The 22548-nt window shown below is 45.2% G+C and overlaps 1 protein-coding gene across 1 annotated transcript; it reads right to left on the reverse strand.

The window, feature by feature from the left end:
* Nucleotides 1–274: 274 nt before the first annotated feature.
* On the reverse strand, nucleotides 275–1954 carry LOC134488826 (vomeronasal type-2 receptor 26-like). Its single transcript, XM_063291162.1, has 2 exons — nucleotides 1782–1954; nucleotides 275–1173 (listed from the first exon to the last, which is right to left on the reverse strand). Exons 1-2 carry the CDS (start codon nucleotides 1939–1941, stop codon nucleotides 275–277), a joined length of 1059 nt encoding a protein of 352 aa, XP_063147232.1. The 5' UTR covers nucleotides 1942–1954.
* Nucleotides 1955–22548: the final 20594 nt, after the last annotated feature.

Raw genomic sequence — 22548 nt, forward strand, 5'->3', positions numbered from 1 at the left:
TTTTCTACAAGACATTGATTCAGAAAAAGTTGGAAATTAGGCTTTAGCACAATGAGACCATTTAGAGAACAACCAGAGATTGATCTATTCCCCTAAAAATAATAATGATCTAAAACACTGGGTGGGAATTATATCAAGAAAATGTCATGAGGATCAGTTTCCTATTTCACTTTTAAGCATCAGTTGGTCCTTAGTATTCAGTTCTGGTCTTAGAGATGAGGAAGGTATGGCGTAAACATGACATCATGACTTTGAGAAGAAATTGTATCATGATTTATGTCTTCACAACAAGCTGCTCCTTTCTATTCAGGTCAGGGCGTACCAACATAATGTAGCATTTGGGGATGAAGATGCAGCCCAGCAGGCCAGCACTGGAGGCCAAGATGGAGAAGACCTGCACGGCCACCACGTACTTCCCTTTGGTGCTCAGGTAGGTGGGCACAAAGGAGATCCAGACACTGCAGAAGACCAGCATGCTGAAGGTGATCAGCTTGGCTTCGTTGAAGGCACCAGGCAGGTTCCTAGCCAGGAAAGCCACCATGAAGCAGATGGAAGCCAGGAAGCCCATGTAGGTGAGGGCAATATAAAACATGAGAGTGGAGCCTTCATTGCACTGCAGAATGATCTCTCCAGGCTGTGAATGCATGTCAGAATCAGGGAATGGGGGAAAGACTGCTAACCAGATGGAAGAAAGGATAACCTGGATGCTGGAACAGGAAAGGATGATGGAGTTGGCCAAACCTTTCCCCAGCCATCTCCTCACTCTCTTCCCTGGCTTGGTGGCTAGGAAGGCCAGCACCACTGTGATCGTTTTGGCCAAGACAGAAGAGACAGCGACTGAGAAGATGATGCTGAAGACTGTTTGTCGAAGAAGGCAGGTGGCTCTCTTTGGCCGGCCAATGAAGAGGAAGGAGCTGAAAAAAGAAAGCAGGAGGGAGACCAGGAGGATGTAGGAGACATCCTGGTTGTTGGCCTTGACGATGGGAGTTTCTCGGTATTTACTGAAGATACCCAAGACAAAGCTTGAGGTTAAGATTAGGAATAGGGCAAAGGAAGTAAGGATGATCCCCAAATTCTCTTGATAGGACAAGAAGGTGATGGATTTGGGGATACATTGATCTCGGTTCTTGTTCTCATGCTGATCTTCTGGGCATCTGGTGCAGTGGTGTGCATCTGCAAAGGACAAATATAGCATCTTCCATAAATGTATAGATTGGGAGTTACAATTTATAGGATGGGAATTATATTTTGAACTCAGAAAATGCAGATGGATGGTTTTGGCAAAGGCTTTCTAGCATCTTCACCTGTGTTCCCTGAAATAGCTGGAATATGCATCAGGGATTCTGAAATTGTCTGTTACTGGGTTTTATCAGTACTTTGAATAATGCATGCGTTTTTGTCTAATGTGTACTTTTTAGTAATATTGGAGCTGTGCACTGCAAAATATGAAGAAGTATGAATTCCTCAAGATAAGTGAACAATGGTTTATATATTGGTTTGAAAATATGGGTTAACTGGGTTAATATACGTTAAAATGTAAAAAAGAACACTAAAACTTTTTTCTGTTGACCATGATCCCCTGCATCTGAAAACCAATTCCTATTGATTCTGCCAGGTAATATTTTGGCTATCCCTTTGTAAAATTAATTCTGGTTTTTAAATATAGGAAAAGGGAGACAAAAGAGAAAAAATATCCCAATTAAAACAAAATTCTTCACTGAAGATGTCTGCAGGAACCTCTGCTCATTTTCCAAGGGCTGCCTTGACTCCCAGTCACCCACCTTTTTGAGTGGAAATGCTCCCTTCTGCACAGGGAAGGCAGTCATAGCAGCAACTTGGTCTTCCCTCCTGGACCACCTTGAAGTATCCGGGCTGACAAGGCTCCACACACTGGGAGTAAGGCAAGGGCTGAAAGTGAAGAGAATCAGCTTTCAGAAGCATCTGCACAGCTGATCAGCTACCAAAGGAGACACAGAGTTGGAAGGGGGTCAACAAAATAGCTATGTGCAAAACCGACCATTCCAGAAATGGAATGTTCTGGGAAACTCTGGAATGTTCATTTCTCCTCTGGACCACTTTGTGCTGGCTGTTCCAGGGTTGGTCCAATAGTTTTCTCAAAAGTAATTCTTGAACCTGAAAAGTGTTTGTGATAGCCCAGACATGGTATCCTGGACAAAGAAGACCTATTTGGGAGGTGGCCTGTGCTTGGAACAGCACCAGCTGCTTCCCATTTGGAGGACTGACTTCTGGAAAATTGCCAGAGCAACCCTGGAACAGCCACATCATTCTGATCCTGAGGAGAAATGGACATTCTGGAATTCTCCAGCACCTGTTCTACCAGATATCTGGCCACAGCTTCAGCTTGTTGAATCTATACATGTCCAAATGAACATGCTGCCCTTATCTCCCTCTACTCCCATGTCATTTCTCCCTGTGTCTCTGGAACAGAAAACTTTCTTCATAGTTTCTAGAAAACACCTTGCCCATTGCTGGTACTGAATTAAATATATATATATATTATTCTAACTTCAATTATGGCTGATGCATGCTAGATAATTGAGGAAGCCAAAGAATACCCAAAGGAAGTCTGTATGTGCTTCATCGATCACAGAAAAGCCTTCGATTGTGTCAATCACATGAAGCTGTGGATTGTGCTCAGAAAAATGGAAATCCCTGAACATCTCATTGTCCTGGTGAGAAACTTACAGTCTATGCAGGTCAGGAAGCCACAGCACAGGCAGAACGTGGTGAAATAGACATGCTCCAGGTTGGCAAAGGAGTGAGACAAGGCTACATACCCTCCCCTTATTCATTCAACCTATGAACGGAATATATATTAAGGGAAGCTGGATTGGATGAAGATGAGCATGGTTTTAAAGTTGGAGGAAGGAACATCAATAACCTGCACTACAGCAGAAGACACTACTCTGAGAGTCAAAAATTCAAATGATCTGCAAGTCTAGTAATAAAAGTCGAGAGTGACACTCTGTGGAAATGAAAGTTGGACTTTAATGAAGCAGGAAATAAAAAGTATGGAAACCTTTGAACTCTGGTGTTGGAGAAGACTCCTGAGAACACCATGGACAAGAATACCAAGAAAATAAAAAAATGGATCATTGAACAGATCAACCCAGAGTTCTCGCTGAAGGCATAAATGATCAGGCTCAAATGATCCTACTTTGGACACGTTATGTGAAGAACCAGCTCTCTGGAGAAGGCTCTAATGCTGGGACAGGTGGAAGGAAAGAGAAGAGGATGACCAGCAAGAAGATGGATGAGTACACTTACAGTGGTGATGAGTCCACTGTTGGAAGACTTGAAGGACCAGGTTAGGGACCTGGAGAAACTTTCTGTCGGGTCATTAAGAGCTGACACTGACATGATGACACCAAATCATCAACCATGAATCAATCAAAGTTCAAAGACTGTATTAGAAGGCAGTAAGCAAATGGCTTTACTTCTCCCCTCTTCTTAAAGCCTGCTCTTTTTCCTTCCACTCCCATGTCATTTTCCCCTGTGGTCCTGGGACAGAAACCTTCTGAACTCTCAAAACACCTTGTCCATTTTGCTAGTGCTGAATTAAAAGAACACAAGTCTAAACCTATATCTGAAGGCAGTCAGTCTGACACATAGTTTGGGAAGGGGGGAGACACTCACCGAGATGTTAGACAAAACCAGAGAGACAGGAGATCTTTTTTCTCACCTGGTTGATCCATTGGGGCCACACAATGGCTTCCTTGTTGATGCTGAATTTGACTCTTGCAGATTCCTCTCTTGCTAGACTTCCGAATTTCACTCTGGTGGCTGACCTATTAGGAAGCAACACCCAGCTCACAATGTCAAAGTCAGCCATCAAATCTCCATTCCCATCCAAATACATTCCATCCATGGTGTTATTGTAGACTTGGGTTTTCTTCAGGAAACGGTGAAGCTATAGAGAGAAGATGGAACAATGTAGAAGACACAGTATCAGTTTTGTTATTGAGTCCTGGAAATACCACATTTGAATCTCTGATGCTGTAGGATCCCTACGAGTAGCTTTGTGTACAAGAGAAATGGTTTCATCCTTAATGTATTTGTTTGCTTTCAGAATTTGGGAAGCAAATGTCAATAGATGTAATCAAACTGCATTTTTATTTTATTTATTTTTTATTTTATTTATCAAATTTGTCACCGCCCATCTCCTCCAACCAGAGGGACTCTGGGAGGTTTACAACAAAATAATCACAAAGACAATAACTATATAAAAATGCACTATAAAAATTACATATCACTAATAAATATAAATAAAAGTAAAGTCCAGATGGCTATGATCTCATTCAGTCTTTGCATGGAAGGGGTACTTCAGGGCACTAGCCAACCCCAAGCATGGCTATATTATTGATTGATTGATTGATTGATTGATTGAATGATATTTATTTATTTGTTTTCTATAGCCGCCCATCTCAGCCCATTTCCTTGTATGTGAAGAAAAATCTCACAAGTGAGTTTGGTCTTATTTTCATGGCTAGCTTATTGAAAAAGAAAGGGAAAGAGGAATGAAAACAAGGGATTTTATTAAAGGAAAGGATTCATAAAATGTAATGATTGCAATGCAAGTGGCATTGGATTTTCAAACTGCAAAACATTTTGTCAGGTTCAACACATATTTTTCACCCTTAAATATGGAATGGGAAAGGGGATACCTGCCATGGCTGGATCTTTTGTGCTTCCAGCCTGACTTTCCTCTCCATCACTTTCCTCTGGGATTGGGGTGAATAGGCCACATTTAAGGCACGTGCCACAGTCTGGATGGCATTGTAAGTTAAGGAACCGTCTAGAGAGAAGATCCTCTCAATCCCCTGTTGAGGCAGAGTCTCCAAGCTCTCTTTCTCTGCACACCTTGTCCAGCCTTTCACAGACAAGGCAGGCTTTGCATATGAACAGTGAAAATGTGTAAGAGTGAGCCTCTTCATAAGGGAGAAGAAATAATTAAAATGATCATATTTGGTCCTTTTCTTTGTTTGGATAAGAAAAGAAAAAAAACTTTGGGTGTATCTGAAAGGGAAATCACTATATGATAACTCCATAGTGAGGTCCCACAAAGCTGTTGTGATCCAGATTTTTCCAAGAACAGGTTTTCTCAAGAACTTAAATAGGTAATCTGCAATAAGTACTCCCTCTAAGAAAGTTGTAAACTCCACATAGTAAACAAATACATTGATTTGTCTCCACCTGTGGAAAACAGAAATCAGATAGTTGAAATTCTTAGTATTCAGCAATGTGGGTTGTGCAAAAATGACACAAATGCCATTCTGTGTCAGCACAGGAGTGAAGGTCCTAATGAAATGTTCTCCACTATCAGTGGCTGCAGCGAGGACCCCAGTGAGCGTCCAGTGAAAGTATTGGAGCAGTTTAACAATCCCCAAGTATTGGGCACCTTCTTTGGGGACGGTTCGGTAGAAAAAAGGCAACTGAGTTTTATCACTTAGGGAGGGTGAAGTAAAAGTGTAGCTGATCTGAAAAGAAAAAGAGGAGAATGAAGCCAAACTATAAGGTACTGAAAAAGTAGTGTTAGAGCTCAGATAATGGCTGGATGATTCCAACCTATCTTGCTGGACTTAATGGGACAGCAGAAATGCAGAGAATGTAAACAAGCATCTCATCAATGGACATTCAGAGGGCTAAAAATAAGAGGAAATCCAAGCCTCCTCTTATGAGAGGTGGCAGCGTACATCAGCATGAATAATTTGAGATCTGGCCAAGTATAAATCCTACACTACTGTACTATATTTGCTCACTCAGAGGCTGTCAAACACTTATTAGGGTTACTGTTTCCTGGTGTACAATAAAGATACTTTTCTAGCTGTTTTAGCCTTTATGGCAGCATGAGAATTGGTGTCAATATGGTGGTTGCTACGATGAAAGAGGAGACCTTGGTTTTCAAGGAAGTTCTCTTAGTGAAAGACGGTTCTTGGCTCACTCTACTCAAATATTATACCCCTTCCCACCAGCCTCTTGACTGCTCTAATGCTGGGAGAGTTGGATGGAAGGAGAGAGAAGAGGACAACCAGCAGCAAGGTGGATGGACTGAGCTACAGTGCCAATGAGGGCTCCCTTGGAAGACCTGAAAGATCAGGTTAGGGAGAGATTGTCTTGGAGAAAGTCTATCTATGTACTCGCTAAGAGTCAAAAACAACTTGATGGCACATAATCAATCTATCTATCTATCAATATCTTGAGTTCAGGACTGTTAATCCACAATTTCCCAGCATTTGTGAGACATTTTTGAGAAAAAGTCTCATCTGGGGAAAACTCCAAGCCACCCTCCCTCTCACACACCTGTGGGATTTTGTAGATGCCCAGTGTGGCTGCAATGAGGATGGATAGGTCAGAGTTGGCCTCTTCCAGGAGAACCAGCATGTTTTTCTTCCTTCCACAGCTGTAGTTGGGAACATTGGCCTCTCCAGTGGAAAGCAGGTCCAACAGAGCATCCAAAGTCATTCTTCTGTCTCGAAAGTTGTCATGGAGGTTGTAGCCCAGGGTGATGTTGGGTAAGAGGTGGGGATCTTTGTTGATCTCCTGAATGGCAAAAAGGAAGGACAGAATTTTCCAGTACATCACATCTCCTTCCCTGAAAATATATGTGCATGATGTCATCATTCTGCTCCGAGGAAAAGGAATGTTCCGGAATTAAGTGTCTCTGCCTAATTCCACATCTCTGCATCTCCTCTGCTTTCACTGAATTAAAACCAGAACTGAAGCTGCCCAGACAACCTGGACCTCAAGGCTTGTGCCCTACCCCCTAGTAGTCCAGCCACTCCTTGGGAAGCTTGCAATCTAGAGTTGAATGTATGAATGGATTGTGTGTGTGTCTGTGTGTGTGTTTGTGAGGCAGAACAGAAGAGAAACTATGAGAAGAAGGGAAGCTAGGTGAAGAATTGAGGTGAACGACTCCTCAACAAGCTCCTCTTGTTTCCCCTCAAGTGAATGGCTTCCTTCTCTTTCTGTGTTTCTTGACATCTCTGCCTTGCTCCGGAACCCAGAAATTGCTGAGCTCTCAAGAAACCTGAGCTCTAACGGACTTTGCCATGCCAGTTGAGTGAAGAAACCAAACGTCAGAAAGGAGCTGGGAGAAAAGCAAGTGAGCAGTGTAAGATCTGGGGGAAGGACAGCAACAAAATGGAGAACCACAAAGAAACGGTGCTGTAACTCAAGAGCAAGCTTAGAAAATGGAAACATACAGAAATAGAAAAATATGGAGTCATTGTACAACGAGTCACTGTCTACTGGAAGGTTCAACTAACCAATTATTCGGTAAATAATTGGGTTTAAAAAAGAAAACTAGTTTCACACCAGAGGTTGCTTTATGCACAAAATAGGAATTTACCAGTGACGTAACTCCGTCGTCTATGGAATGACTTACCCATCAAATTTTGTAGAGGGACTCCTGTCGAAACTATGTGGCTGAATTCTAGCAAGATTGGTTGCAGAGAAGACTCCGCCGATGAGATGGTCTCCTGGCCTGCAGTAATTGAATGGGTCAACTCCATCCCTCCCCACAGTCAAGGGGCACTTGGCACTGAGCATCCTGCAGGTAGCCTGTGGCAACAGGAAGAGCAGCATGAGAAGCAGGAGCAGCAGGACCATTTCTGATCTGATGGATGATACCACCTGCCTTAGGAGAAGCCCCAAGTCTTTTGGAGCAGGACTGAATCTCAGTGGGTTTTCCCAAATGCAGATTGAGCCCAGCAAGGACTGCCCAGTGACAGAGCAAGGGCCAATACAGCAACACAGCTCCTGCTGGCTGTGCAGCTCAGTCCAGCTTCCCAGGGGCACAAGATGTGTTTATGCACCCCGCTTTTCTGAAGGCAGATTTTACTACGTGTTGCTGCTGAGTCTGCTGTTTATTTCAAGTCTAATTTCCAGAGGGGAAAAAGAATCCCTTGAGGTTTGGCAGGAAGGCAACAAAGAAATCACTGTCATTCTAATAATTGTGAGGAGCAGCATGACCTTTGTGAAATCTTCGACCCTGTGTGAGCCCATGTGCTGGCACCCAGCTGGAGAGCTACTGATGGAGCTCTTACTAGGAATCAAAGAGGGAGGCTAGTAAGTTTGGCCCAACGTTTTCTGGTGAAACTCTTTCAGAACAGCCAGGACCGAGACAGTGTCGCCAGTTTCCAAAGTCCTGCAGGGGCCTTCTCCAAAGCTCGTCCTGAATCCAGTCCAGTCTTCCCTTTTTGGACACCTGTGAAAGAGACATGATACTCATATATTCCCATCCTTTGGTGTAGTTCTGATCAGGATGGGGAACAAGGGGAGCAAGTGATTGCTTCTCATGTAGATGTCTGTGAGCTCATGAATTAAGAATGGAAGAGAGGACCTTTGGGCATCACTGTGATTCTGTACGGGCACATGTGAAGGAGGCCATTACTGCTGGAGAGAACTGACTCAGCTCATGCTGTGACTGGGTTCTTCCAATTCTTACTCTTCAGTTTAATAGATACCAAAGAAAGAAAGGGCTTCCAGTCCTACCTGATGTTGCCAGAAGGGGCCAATAAGAGAAAAGGCAGAAAATGGGTGTGTTCAGTAAAGTTCCTGAATCCTGGGAAATGAAGCAATCACCAAGCAAAATACAAATACTAAGGGCTTCCTAATAGCATTGTTAATAGTTATTTTCAGAGAAATGCATACACGCAGCAGAGGTTCTGTTGTTGGTTTGTTTTCTTTAAGAAACCTTTCTCACCTAAGCAAAATTCAGTGTTGGTTGTTCCAAAGTCATCAGCTCTGAGATCCTAGCAGATTCCACACCAAACTGGGACAATTTACAATCTGTGTTTTAACTGAGTGAGGAACTAAGCAGGGGAAGACCATATCAGCCTCTGGTTTACCTTAAGTCCTGAATCAGATCCAGTAATTTAACACAATCTATATTCGGGAGGGCAGATTTCAGGTTCCTCCTTAATGCCATTTTGTGGCCGGTCTACCCATGGTGGAGATTCAGGCAAGCTTGGACTGGCAATCTCCAATCTTTACTGAAGCCTGACTTCTGTCCAGTGACTCTGGCTCCTTCAACAATACTGGGCACCTTTCATTCAACCTGGATCCTATAGGATCTTCCCAGAGCTTTTGCTGTCCATGGGCTGCAGTGCTTCTTAGCGAGCTGTGGACCTGCAATGGCAACAGGTGCTCACCATACGCTCTAGCAGAATTCACTGTTAGAATGCATGACCATTGCTGTATTTCTTCATTTGATAGGCCTCCTGACTCCATCACAGCTCTGGGCAGCATGCAGCATGAAACGATTAAAACAAAGTAATCCAAAACCATACAAAAACAACATCTGGAGAAAACATGCAAACTTCTCACAAGGGGTCCTCCATCCACCATAGCCCAAGGCCTGGGGAAGAGCCAGGTTTAAGGGTTTATTAGAATCGGGTCAGGGTGGGAGCTCCAGGTGCTTAGCCCCCAAGCTCTGGGACACTCTTGCCCCAGGATCTGGGGATTGTGCAGGTCTGGATGGGGAGGAACAGGCTCAAGCTCAGCTCCCACAGGATGAGCGGCCATGGGCCTTTGGACCCCAGAGCTCTGGAGACTCAATGTACAGGGTCTGTATGCCTTTCTATTCCTATATCGGTTTTCTATTTCCCAAGTTTGCTCTTAAGTTACAGCACAGTTTCTTCTTCATTTTGTTGCTGTCTTTTCCCCAAACCTTTCACTGCTCTGTTGCTTTTCTCCCAGCTCCTTTCTAGCTTTGGGTTTCTTTGCTCAACTGGCTTGGGAAAGTCTGTAACAGCTCAGTCTTCTTGATAGCTCAGCAATTTCTCGGTTATATTTCTTCCCCCACTTTTAACTCAGGAAATAAATGGACAAGAGAATTACACAATGCATTCCCTGTTTGCTCAACTAATGAGGTCTGGGGTGAACTATAAATATATCACCCCTGCTTTTTTTTTAAACTGCGGAATTTCTTGATAAGATCCAACCCATAGAATGGGGACAGGGTAAAGAACAAGGGGAAGACAAAGGGTTCTTCTGCTGCTTATAACACAAGAATTATAACAATTTTATAACCAAAATTGTTGGAACTATCAGGGATCAACTCAGCATTGTCTCATAAGCATAAAGCTCTAGTAAATACAACTCTATTCTGCTTGTGGGATGTCACATGGGTCCACTTCCTCCTTCTTCTTGGGCTTGGGGATTAACAGTCTCCATTACCTCGTGGGCAGACATGCAAGCAGGAAGAGCTGCAGAATGCAGCTCTCCTCTTTTTCATTGTCCAGTGATGATTAAATGCTTTCTACTATGAACCTACCTGTATCCAGATCTACTGAATAAAAGTAAGCTATCTCTATTTTTCTTCATCTAACTACTGTGTGAAGACTGAACTTATTTCTGACTGTAATTAAGCTTAATGTGCAAATTCCTTTTGTGGTTCATGCTTCTACTCTGCAAGATTACTGTTTGCTGCTTGGAGTTCTTTTATTAACATTTAAAAACTCCATCAAGAATCACTTTTCTCTTTTAGCTTTCATGATTAGTTGCTCCTTAGTATTGAGGTCTGGCCTCAAAATAATTATGTAGCACTTGGGGAAAAAGATGCAGCCCAGCAGCCCAGCACTGGAGGCCAAGATGGAGGTGACCTGCACAGCTACCATGTACTTCCCCTTGGTGCTCAGATAGGTGGGCACAAAGGAGACCCAGACGCTGCAGAAAACTAGCATGCTGAAGGTGATCAGCTTGGTTTCATTGAAGGACCCAGGGAGGTTCCTGGCCAGGAAAGCCACTGTGAAGCAGACAGCAGCCAGGAAGCCCATGTAGCCAAGAGCACAGTAAAACATGATGACGGATCCTTCGTTGCATTGCAGGATGATCTCTCCAGGCTGAGAGTGTAGGTCTGAGTCAGGAAATGGGGAAGAAGCACCAAGCCAGCTGCTGCAAATGACAACTTGGAGACCAGAGCAAGAAAGGACAATAGAGTTGGCCAAGCTTTTCCCCAGCCATCCCTGTACTTTACTCCCTGGTTTTGTGGCCAAGAAGACCAGCACCACCATGATCGTTTTGGCCAAGACAGAAGAAATGGCAACTGAGAAGATGATGCTGAAGGTTGTCTGTCGGAGGAGGCAGGTGGCTCTTCTTGGCTGGCCAATGAAGAGGAAGGAGGTGAAGAAGGAAAGCAGGAGGGAGATGAGGAGGATGTAGGAAAGGTCCCTGTTGTTGGCTTTGATGATTGGAGTGTCTTGGAATTTAATGAAGATTCCCAAGACAAAGGCTGTTGTTAAAGATAGGAACAAGGCAATGGAAATTAGGATGATCCCCAAATAGTCTTTATAATTTAGGAAGGTTTTAATTTTGGGAATACAACGATCTTGACTGATATTTGGATGCTGATCTTCTGGACAAGTGGTGCATTTTTCTGCATCTGAAAAAAAGGAAGAGTAATGTCTACTTTAATTCTAGCTCTTTCATCTTTTATTGAAACTATTATTTGCATAAAGTTAGTAAGGAATTAATGTAGGGAGATAAGCAGTAAGAAGGAAGATGCAGGATGTTCGGTGATAGAAAATGTGCAGCAAACTCTGGAGAGTTTTAAGTAGAATAATGACAAGTTGGAGACCAGAACAGAACACAATTTGTCCTCTGACAGACCAGAGCAGAGCACAATTTGCCAAAGACAAAGATGAATCACTGCAACCTCTTCTCAGAAAGAGCTGTGAGTATTCTAAGGTGTTGCCTACTTTTCTACTTTCAGATACCCCAAAGGACTTTTTGGAGATTGAATCCAAAACACTGCACCGCTAAAGTAAATCAAGACTTCTAGCATTCTCTCCCCTCCTTCCCAACTCAGAAGGCTTAAGCCACCATCTTAAAACCAAATAAACCTTAAGGTCCCTTCTGACCCTGTGACTCTATGAAATCTGAAAGCATGAACGTCAGCTGCCTCTTGGAATGGTTCCCTCCAAATTTGGAGAACTGCGGGAAGACTCGATCCATTCTTTTCCAGAGACACACTCCATCTTGCTATGCCCTGGACTATGTAGTATGTAGAGAATGGATCAAGTAGATCCTTGCTCTTCAGAGAGAGTAGGTGAATGGGAGGTGCATGCAGAAGGTGAAGAGCAAGGGATGCCCTCTGTGACTCTGCCAAAGACTTGCTAATCCAGTATCCCTTGATATCGTAACCCAGGGTTATTTCTTATTCACTCTGAACTAAAGAATAGGAACCAAAGTTTAATGGAATAACAACAACAACAACAACAACAATAATAATAATAATGTATAAAGAAATGAATACATTGTAGTAAAATGTATTGTACTGAAACTATAAAATCAGTCCCCACAAAGAAATTAGACTGAATAATTCAATAAAAATATGCATTTTACTTCAAACAGTACGAACCATAAAAGAGACACATCTAAAAATGATGTGACTGCCCCTTTCCTCTGGTGTCACCCACCTTCCTGGGTGGAGATGGTTCCTTCTGCACAAGGAAGACAGTCGTAGCAGCAGATGGGCCGCCCTTCCTGAGCCACCTTCCTGAATCCGGGAGGACAGCTTTCCACACACCGGGAAGGAGGCAGGGGCTGGGCAGAGAGAGGAAGAACATCCAGAAAATGAATTTATTTTGAGAACAATAGGAAAGGATCGACAGCCTCATCTAAATGGTTAAGCTGCAGGCTGCTTGCCAGTTTATCTTCTCCTCTGAAGTTTGACACCCAACTTTAGAGCTAGATTTTAAGTTGGGATACTGGCTTCCCCAAGGAAAGGTCAGGAGAAAGGCAAAAGTTCTGATGTGAAACTGACAGTCATTCAAAGCCGCTATTACCCATCATGAGAATTAGCGAAAGAGTGAAATAAAGAGCTTTCCCCACCTTGTTCAGCTTCTCCATCCGTGCAATATTGTCCTCGTGGATCACCAATTTGGAACCCTGGAACCCCTGTCTTTCTAGACGGCCAGATTTCATCCTGGTGACGGACTTGTTGGGGTAAACCAGCCAGGTCACAATGTCCAAGTCAGCAGCCGGCTCTCCATTCTCATCCAAATATACCCCATCAATGGAATTATTGCGGAACTGGGAGTTTTGAAGGAAGGCGTGAAACTGGAGAGGAAGAGAAAGGGGGAATGTTTAGAAAGGAAAGCAGAAGTCCTATGATAGGAGCCCCTGGTTTGCGCCGGGGGTGAACTGAACATTTCTCTACGCAAAGCCCAGGTTCCAGATTGATTTCCCAACTTCTTCAGGGCAGAAGCTGGAAGTATTTGAACCACAACAGCTACTAACTTACTGTTTAATACATACAATCAGAGTGAACGGTGCAGGGAGGACTTTCAACAGCCATTTAGTATTCATATTTCCACTTCTTTACCATAGCAATGGATGTAGGCCTCTTTGTGTTTTCCTGCCTTCCTGTGCCTTTCTCCCAGGCTCTTAATGTGGTGATGAGAGGAACACTTGTGTCATGAGTACTGATGGTGAGCAGGAGGGGGCCTCTATCCAGGGGGGAAAATGCATGCATAGTACCGAGGAATTAAGCAGCCATTCAAAGAGACACAGATCAGACCCGCCTTAACTTTTGGGGTTTATCTGTCGGGCTTTTTCCCACACTTCTTCAGTTTGTTAGGATTTTCTTTCTTATGTAGCAGTAATAAACACTAGAGACCTATGACACATCTCAGCGTGATTCCTGACTCTTAGGACATCAATCCTAACAAACTCCTACTCCCATTGAAAGAGGGAGGAACAAAGAAAAATAAAGGAGAGACATTTGGGAAAATGTCTTTGGAAAACCAGGAAATTCGGCAAGCCATCCAACAATTGGCAGCAGCCCTGCAACACCACCAACAACGAGTAGATCTCCAGATCAACACATTACAAGCAGCCATGCTACAGCAGTTACAACAACCAGCTCAGATTAACCCACAACCGGTGCCAGCAGCAGCAGCAGCTCTGCCAGTAGTCTTGAGATCCCAGGGCAGTCTACCAGAGAACTTTGGAGAAGCAGGACAGTTGAGAACTTTTCTCACACAGTGCACAATGTTTTTCGACAGCAGACCGGCAGAGTTCCCCACAGAAAGAACCAGAGTCACCTTCATTCTAAGTCTGCTAAAGGGCCCAGCAGCCGAATGGTCTATTCCCATGGTGGAGAACAATGACCCAATTCTCAACGACTACCCGAATTTTCTGGCAGGGTTCTGAGAACACTTTGACGACCCGATCAGAGAGGTCACTGCCAGCCGGGAAATTTGGAAGCTCAAGGAAGACAACAAGAGGGTGGGAATTTACATTGCTGATTTCAAGCTGTTAGCAGGAGATCTGGACTGGAATGAGAGTGCCTTGAAAGACCAATTCAAACAGGGGCTGGATGAAGAAATTAAAAATGAATTAGTGTGCCAGGGAACACCAGCTACCCTAGAAGGTTTATATCAGTTGTCTGTGGTCATAGATGCCAGGCTAGAAGAGCTCAGACAGATGCAGCCGGGGAGAAACAGGGGCCTCAGAGCACTTCCAGGATTTCCAGCTCTCTCCGCAGCATCTCTCTACTCAGGACCAAAGGAGCCGATGCCAATTGGGGTGAGCAGGAGGCTTATTTCCGAGGCTGAGAGACAGAGAAGGAGAGAGAGAGCCCTCTGTTTCTACTGCTGAGTCCAGGGGCACATGGTGAAAGCTTGCCCAGCGAGAAGCCAAGGAAATTCCGTAAGAGCCCCAGGGCAAGCAGCAGAACCAAGAGCCACCTCCACCTCTACTTCCAACCAGGGAAACTCCGTCAGTCTCCCTCCACAGAGCTCAGCAGGGAGATCATCACTCAGTTAAGAAGGGCTCATTCCGAGGATTCCAGGCAATCCTTTTACTACTTACCAGTCTTAATGCATGTAAACCCAGAGCACCAGGTCAAGCAAGAGGCCCTCATGGATTCTGGTTGTTGTTTATTCATTTAGTCGCTTCCGACTCTTCGTGACTTCATGGACCAACCCACGTCAGAGCTTCCTGTCGGTCATCAACACCCCCAGCTCCCCCAGGGACAAGTCCGTCACCTCTAGAATATCATCCATCCATCTTGCCCTTGGTCGGCCCCTCTTCCTTTTGCCTTCCACTCTCCCTAGCATCAGCATCTTCTCCAGGCTGTCCTGTCTTCTCCTTATGTGGCCAAAGTATTTCAGTTTTGCCTTTAATATCATTCCCTCAAGTGAGCAGTCTGGCTTTATTTCCTGGAGGATGGACTGGTTTGATCTTCTTACAGTCCAAGGCACTCTCATAATTTTCCTCCAACACCACAGTTCAGAAGCATCGATCTTCCTTCTCTCAGCCTTCCTTATGGTCCAGCTCTCACAGCCATATGTTACTACGGGGAACACCATTGTTTTAACTACGTGGACCTTTGTTGTCAGTGTGATGTCTCTGCTCTTAACTATTTTATCGATATTTGTCATTGCTCTTCTCCCAAGGGTTAAGCGTCTTCTGATTCTCTGACTGATTCTGGAGCTTCCACCAATTTTATTGATGCACAGACTGTACAAGACTTCAACATCCCGACCATAGAATTGCCACGTCCCAAGAAGTGGAGACCATTTACGGCCAGCCCCTCAAGGAAGGGCCGATTAGAAGGTTCACAGAACTTTTGCAACTAACAACGGGAGACCACATTGAGTGGATCCAACTTTATGTTATGGCATCACTTAATGTGCCTATAGTCCTGGGCACACCTTGGCTGAATATCCACAACCCATTGTTGAACTGGACTATGGGAGCAATCTCCTTCCCCGCTAAGGAATGCCAGCACCACAAGATTCAAGCTGCTCTCCTCTCTCCAGCAACCAACGAAGCCATGGAAGCAGGGGGGGTCCAGTTGCCAGCCAAGTATGCAGTTTTTGCAGATGTTTTCAGCGAACAAGAGGCCACAGCACTACCCCCCAATAGGGACTGTGATTGCACCATTGAGTTGTTACCAGAAGCCAAGATTCCAGCAAGGAAACAATAAACCATGTCCCCCGAGGAATGAGCCACCTTAAAGGATTACTTGGATTCTAATCTCCAAAAGGGTTTCATCTGACCATCTACTTCCCCAGCGTCTGCTCCTGCCTTCTTTGTACCAAAGAAGCCTGACCCATTGGCACCGGCAAACCAGGAGACACCCATGAGAGTGGTACACGATTTCAGTTCCCTCAATAAACTCACAATAAAAGAAAATTATCCCTTGCTGCTAATATCTGATCTGCTGGATTGCTTACAGAAAGCACACATTTTTACTATACATACAATCTGATCTGGATGAAAGAGGGGCATGAATATCTGACTGCCTTCGATACCAGGTTTGGTAAATTTGAGTACCTTGTTTTGCCCTTTGGCTTGTCTAATGCAGGAGCCATATTTTCTCGTATATGAATCAAATTTTCTCTGATTTACTAGATAAGTATCTAGTCATTTATTTAGATGACCTATTAATTTTCTCTGAGGATGCTACAACTCATGTAACCCAAGTACGTAATGTCTTACAAAGATTGAGAGAGAACAAGCTGTTCGCCAAGCTAGAGAAGTGTGCCTTTGATTTAACTGAATTACATTTCCTGGGCTATAAGGTATCAACAGAAGGCATATCCATGGATCCTTCTAAGATCCAGGCAATTCTTTCTTGGCAACCCCCCCAAAATGTGAAAGAGGTACAAAGATTCCTAGGGTTTTGCAATTTTTACAGGAGATTCATAAACAAATTTAGTGACAGGGCTAAACCCCTCACACAACCTTTGAAGAAAGGATCAAAATTCATTTGGGGGGAGAGAGAGCAAGCAGCCTTCCAAGAATTTAAGCAGCTCTTTGCATTCCAGCCACTTTTAAAGCACCCTGATCCCACGAAGCAATTCATAATGCATTCAGATGCTTCCGATATTGCCATTGGGGCGGTGTTATTGCAATATACTAACAAAACTGAGAATACATTGCTTCCTTGTGCCTTGTTTTCATGCATGCTCTCACCAGCAGAGAAACTATGATGTTTTTAACAAGGAGTTGCTAGCAATTAAAGCAGCATTTCAAGAGTGGAGGCACTGGCTAGAAGGTGCAACCTTTCCTGTGAAAGTTTGCACTGATCACAAGAATTTACAGCTTCTACAAAACACCAGATCCCTCACCCCACGCCAAATCAGATGGAGCCAGTTTTTCTCCCGTTTCAATTTTGTTATTTCTTATGTTCATGGGGCGCAGAACTGTTTGGCAGATGCCCTGTCTCGATCCATTCTGGCAACCCCCGCCACTCACCAGGAGGTACAGGCTACTATATTACAACCTCACAACTTTCAGCAGTCTATGAGGGGGACCCAGACAGAGATTTTAGCAGCAGGCAGACAAGCAGAGGACCTATTTACAAGAGTCAGAGCTCAGCAGCAACAGGACCCATATGCCAGGGCCAGGATGGATGACCTCCAGAGGGACCCGCAAAACACTGCCTCCCCATTTAATGTGGAGGCAGGAATCCTCTGGCATAGTGGGCGATTATACATTCCCCCCTCATTGAGGGAAGAAGTACTGAGACTTTGCCATGACCATCAAACGGCAGGCCACGGACTCTCCATAGAGCTCTGAGAGACTACTGGTGGCCTAAGATGACTGCAGACATAAAGGGTTACATTGCTTCTTGTCATACCTGTAGACGAGCCAAGCCTCTCACAGGGAAGCCCACAGGACTCTTGCAACCCCTACCCACCCCCAGTAGGCCTTGGGATACAATCTCCATGGATTTCATCACTGATTTACCCCCGGTCCAGGGGCTGACTTCCATACTGGTGGTGGTGGACCTTTTCACTAAAATGGCGCATTTTATTCCTTGCAAGGGCCTCCCATCTGCGCAAGCCACAGTGCAGTTGTTCATGGACCATGTTTTTAGGTATAGAGGCATGATAAGTCACTTGGTGAGTGACAGAGGCCCTCAGTTCACTTCCAGGTTCTGGACGGCACTTTTCCAGTCATTAGGGGTCCAGATCCATCTATCATCATTGCATCATCCGGCTAGTAATGGGCAAGCTGAGAAAATTAACCAATGGTTACAGCAGTATCTCAGGTGTCACACCACTTATCAGCAAGACAATTGGCCAGCCCTGCTCCCCAAGGCAGAATTTACCTATAACAACTCTGTGCAATCCTCTACCAAGATGTCTCCTTTCCAAGCACTCTACGGGGTTAACCCTCGGGTGTTGCCCACCTCCTCCCAGCAGGGAACTGTTCCAGCCATGGCTGATTTTCTTAAAGAGCAACAAGCCACAGAGGAGTTGTTAAAGGAGCAGCTGAACAGGGCAAAGAGTGCTTACAAGAGAGCTGCAGATGCTCACAGACAAGAGGGGCCAGCGATTGCGGTAGGAGACAAAGTGTGGCTCTGTACCAAGTTTTTGACCTCTACCAGGCCCTCCAAGAAGTTGGACTCTAAGTTTGTGGGCCCTTTCACTGTGGTACAGCAGATAAATCCAGTGGCTTATCGTTTACAGCTGCCAGCATCCATGAAAATCCATCCAGTCTTTCACAGAGCCTTGCTAGCCAAGGACCCTCCCCCAAGTGCCATATGATTGCAAATGCCCCACCACCTCCAGTAATTGTGGAGGGGGAGGAGGAATACGAAGTCGAGGAAATTCTGGACTCTAGGAGGAGGGGAAGGGGCATCCAATATTTAATACACTGGAAAGGGTACCCTGAGGAAGAGCGCACGTGGGAGAATGCCAGAAATGTGCATGCACCGGCGCTGGTTCATCGATTCCATCAGCTTTTCCCTCACAAACCCAAGCCTCACACTCTACCAGAGATTCCTCACTTGGCTGAGCAAGCAGAGAAATCCCAAGCAGAGGAGTTCATAAGTTTGCAGCCTCCACCCCCGCCTGAAGCCTTGAGACCAGAAACAGAGGAGGTGGGAGAGCCGCAGCCCTCCACCTCAGGCTTGCATTTCCCAAGGGGGAGGGGGGAAGAATCTTCTAATTATCTAGCTATTTTCCAGCAGCAGCCACTTGGGCCAGAAGCGTTATCAGACCTGGAGAGCAGCACTGCTTCGTCCTTCAAGGAGTTTTCCTTTGAAGAATTTCCATCATTGCCCAGTCCCCATGGGAGCTTGGAGGGAGAGATGGAGTCATATCAGACCTCTGGAAGGAAGGAGCTGAAATGGAATGTGAATCTGGAGGGGAGGGTGATGTCATGAGTACTGATGGCGAGCAGGAGGGGGCCTCTATCCAGGGGGGAAAATGCATGCGTAGTACTGAGGAGTTAAGCAGCCATTCAAAGAGACACAGATCAGACCTGCCTTGACTTTCGGGGTTTATCTGTCTGGGTTTTCCCCACGCTTCTTCAGTTTGTTAGGATTTTCTGTCTAATGTAGCAGTAATAAACACTAGAGACCTATGCCACGTCTCAGCGTGATTCCTGACTGTTAGGACAACTTGTGAGTTATCACAGCGAGTTCCATGCTCACCATTACAAAGGTCCAAATGTATCAGTCCACAATCTCTCTCTTCTTGCCAATAGACCATTCATTTCTGTGATTTGGCAGTCTTTTTTTTTTAGTTGTATGACATAGCAGTTCGGTGTTCATGCTACTTTTCTTGCTGGGAAATCCTTGTGAGGTCCAGCAGCCAGATGTGTACACTATTTAGCCGTGACAAGCCACATTGCCTGGGGTGCACCACGAGGAGGCTGGTCTCCATTGCACCGAGTTGGGCTGAAAGAGAGGGACTGGCCCAAGGTCTCCCAGCTGGCTTTCAGTCCTAAGGTGGGACTAGAACTGTCATACCACACCTGACTGGCTCTTGGGCTGAGAGAGAGGGACTGGCCCAAGTTCACCCAGCCGGCTTTCAGGCCTAAGGCGGGACTAGAACTCTTATACCACGCCTGACTGGCTCTTGGGCTGAGAGAGAGGGACTGGCCCAAGGTCACCCAGCCGGCTTTCAGGCCTAAGGCGGGACTAGAACTCTTATATCATGCCTGATTGGCTCTTGGGCTGCGAGAGAGGGACTGGCCCAAGGTCACCCAGCCGGCTTTCATGCCTGAGGTGGGACTAGAACTCACAGACTCCTGGTTTCTAGCCCAGAACCAAGTCTAACCCTCTCTATATTTGACTCAATCTCTCAACAATCTTAGTGCTATAATGCTGATTATACAAAGCACTATTTCTCTTCTACGGTCAGACTGACACCCTGATCACTAGAGGTCGTTTGACAGCTATGTCTGGTTGGGGAAAGACCCCAGTCTGAAGAAAAGCTGGGTGAATTCAAAGGACCGCTCCATGACGGTGTACAGCGATTCTAGTGGCAACAGGGGATACAAAGCCGGTTGAAGGACCTTTCCATGCTCCGAAAGTGCAGGTATCTCCATCAGCGTTTCCCATTTGCATCCCTGGTTGTAGGCTCTTGACTTCCATCTGCCCTCCTGGGGTGGAAGGATTCCTCATGGATCATTGAACAAATCGACCCAGAGTCCTCACCTGAGGCACAAATGACCAGGCTCAAATAATCCCACTTCGGACACATTATGCAACGATGCTCTGGAAAAGGCTCTAGTGCTGGGAGAGGAGGGAGGAAAGATAGGAAGAGGATGAGCAGTAGCAAGGTGGATGGACTCGGTTTCAGTGGCAGTGGGGACACCGTCGGAGGAGCTGAAGGACCAGGTCGGAGACAGATCATCATGAGGGAGAAAATCCATCTGTGTGGTCGCTAGGAGTCAAAAACGACTGGATGGCCCATAGTCATCACGCATCATGTCCTACGTGGGGTTTTTACTTATATTCACCACCAGGATGCAGTACATGATCGCTGACATCCTTACTGGTAATCCTCAGATATATGTAGCCCGATACCTTACTCTGTGAGGTTATTCTGTGAGATGTTTCAGGAAGGATATGTAGAATCATATCAGAATAGCATAAACAATCCATTTTGCCTTAAGCTCTCACAGTGCATGGCATTACATAGCATCTCCCTCCCTCTCTCTCTCCCCCTCCCTCTCTCTCTCTCCCCCTCCCTCCCTCTCTCTCTCTCAGAACTTACATATAGTCATCTAAAATGCAACGGTCCAGGAGTTCAATTCCCACAAAGGGTTTGAACCCCATAGCATGAGAACTGGCTATGTACCTCTGATGATTCCCAATTAAAAAATAAATAAAATGGTTACATGTTCTCTCCTGGTGGTCAATATTCCAAATCCTCTCTGTGGCTCCTTGGCTCTTCTTTGGAACCTCTTTTTTTATTCAAAAAAAATCTTGAAAACCTTTTCAGGGTCATCCATCTTTTGGCAACTCTTTTGTTTAGGCCAGGAGAAAAGCCAGTAGCTCAACCTGGTGACCCAGTGCAACCTTTCCCCTTCCTTCCTTCCTTCCTTCCTTCCTTCCTTCCTTCCTTCCTTCCTTCCTTCCTTCCTTCCTTCCTTCCTTCCTTCCTTCCTTCCTTCCTTCCTTCTCTTTGTTGTTAAACTTGACTACCTCTTTTCCCCCTATTTTTTCCAGGTTGGAATCTCTGGACTAGCAATTTTATGGCCTTAGGGCCGAAATATTGTATCAGCAGAGAAGGAAAAAAACAACCTCACTTTGATTTTTTTCCTCTCCCTCAGTAGCTGAAGCTACTCATGAGTTTTCTCCTTCACTTTCCAGCCTTTGGCTTACTCCAGAGAGAAAACTCTTTCGGCCACCTGCATGCAGACCCCACCCCCCTTATGGTCTGGAACGGGGTTGTGCACCATGGAGACAAAATACCTGCCAAGCCTTCAGCCTTGGAACTTCCCGGTGCTCACCACTGTTTCTCACTGGCCTGTTGGATCTGGAGAAATAGGCTGACTGCAAGGCCAGCCCGACAGCCCAGATGATGTTGTAAGTGAAATAGCTGTCGAGAGAGAGGACCTGGTTGATCTCTTCCTGGGGCAGAGGCTCCAGTTCTTCTCTCTCCCTGCACCGTCTCCAGACTTTCACAGACAAGGCATCCTTGCTGTAGGAGCACATAAAGGATTTCTCTACAAAGTGTTTCATGGAGGAGTGAAATTGTTTAAAAGCTTCATAGGTCACCATTTTATTTGTCTGCACAAGAAAGGAAAAAAAGCCACAGATGTTTTGGAAGGTAAAGATATTATCTTCCATGAAATCCCAAGTGAGATCCCAGCAGGCTGTTGTGATCCAGACTTTTCCTGCAATAGGTTCCTTAAGGTTTTTAAGCACTAAGTGTATAATCAACATTCCTATCTGGAATGAACTAGTCTCTACACCATAAAGGAAGACATTCACTTCTCTCCACTTGGAGTATGGCTCAAACTGTATATCCAAGTTCCTGAGAGTTGTGGAAAACACTTGGGATAAAACCAGACAAATGCCATTCTTTATCAGCATGGAAGTCAAGGTATTCATGAATCTCTCCCCCTGGTCAGTGTCTGGAGCCATCAGACCAACCAAGATCCACCTGAAATGCAGCAGCAGCTTGACCATCCCTGGGTACTGGACTCCTTCAGCAGGGAGCATTGGGTAGAAGAAAGGCGACTGAGTTTTAGCGCTCAGAGTCTGGGAAACAAAACTGTAACCGATCTGAAAAAGAAAGACAAATCTATTCTGTGAACCACAGAGCC

The sequence above is a fragment of the Candoia aspera genome, chromosome 2 (assembly GCF_035149785.1).
Source record: "Candoia aspera isolate rCanAsp1 chromosome 2, rCanAsp1.hap2, whole genome shotgun sequence".
NCBI lineage: Eukaryota > Metazoa > Chordata > Lepidosauria > Squamata > Boidae > Candoia > Candoia aspera.

Coding starts and splice junctions, on each gene's coding strand:
- LOC134488826 (XM_063291162.1), bottom strand. CDS start 1,941: ATGCTTCTGAAAGCTGATTCTCTTCACTTTCAGCCCTTGCCTTACTCC. Junction 1,174..1,781: donor GAGCATTTCCACTCAAAAAG/GTGGGTGACTGG, acceptor TGTCCTTTGCAG/ATGCACACCACTGCACCAGA.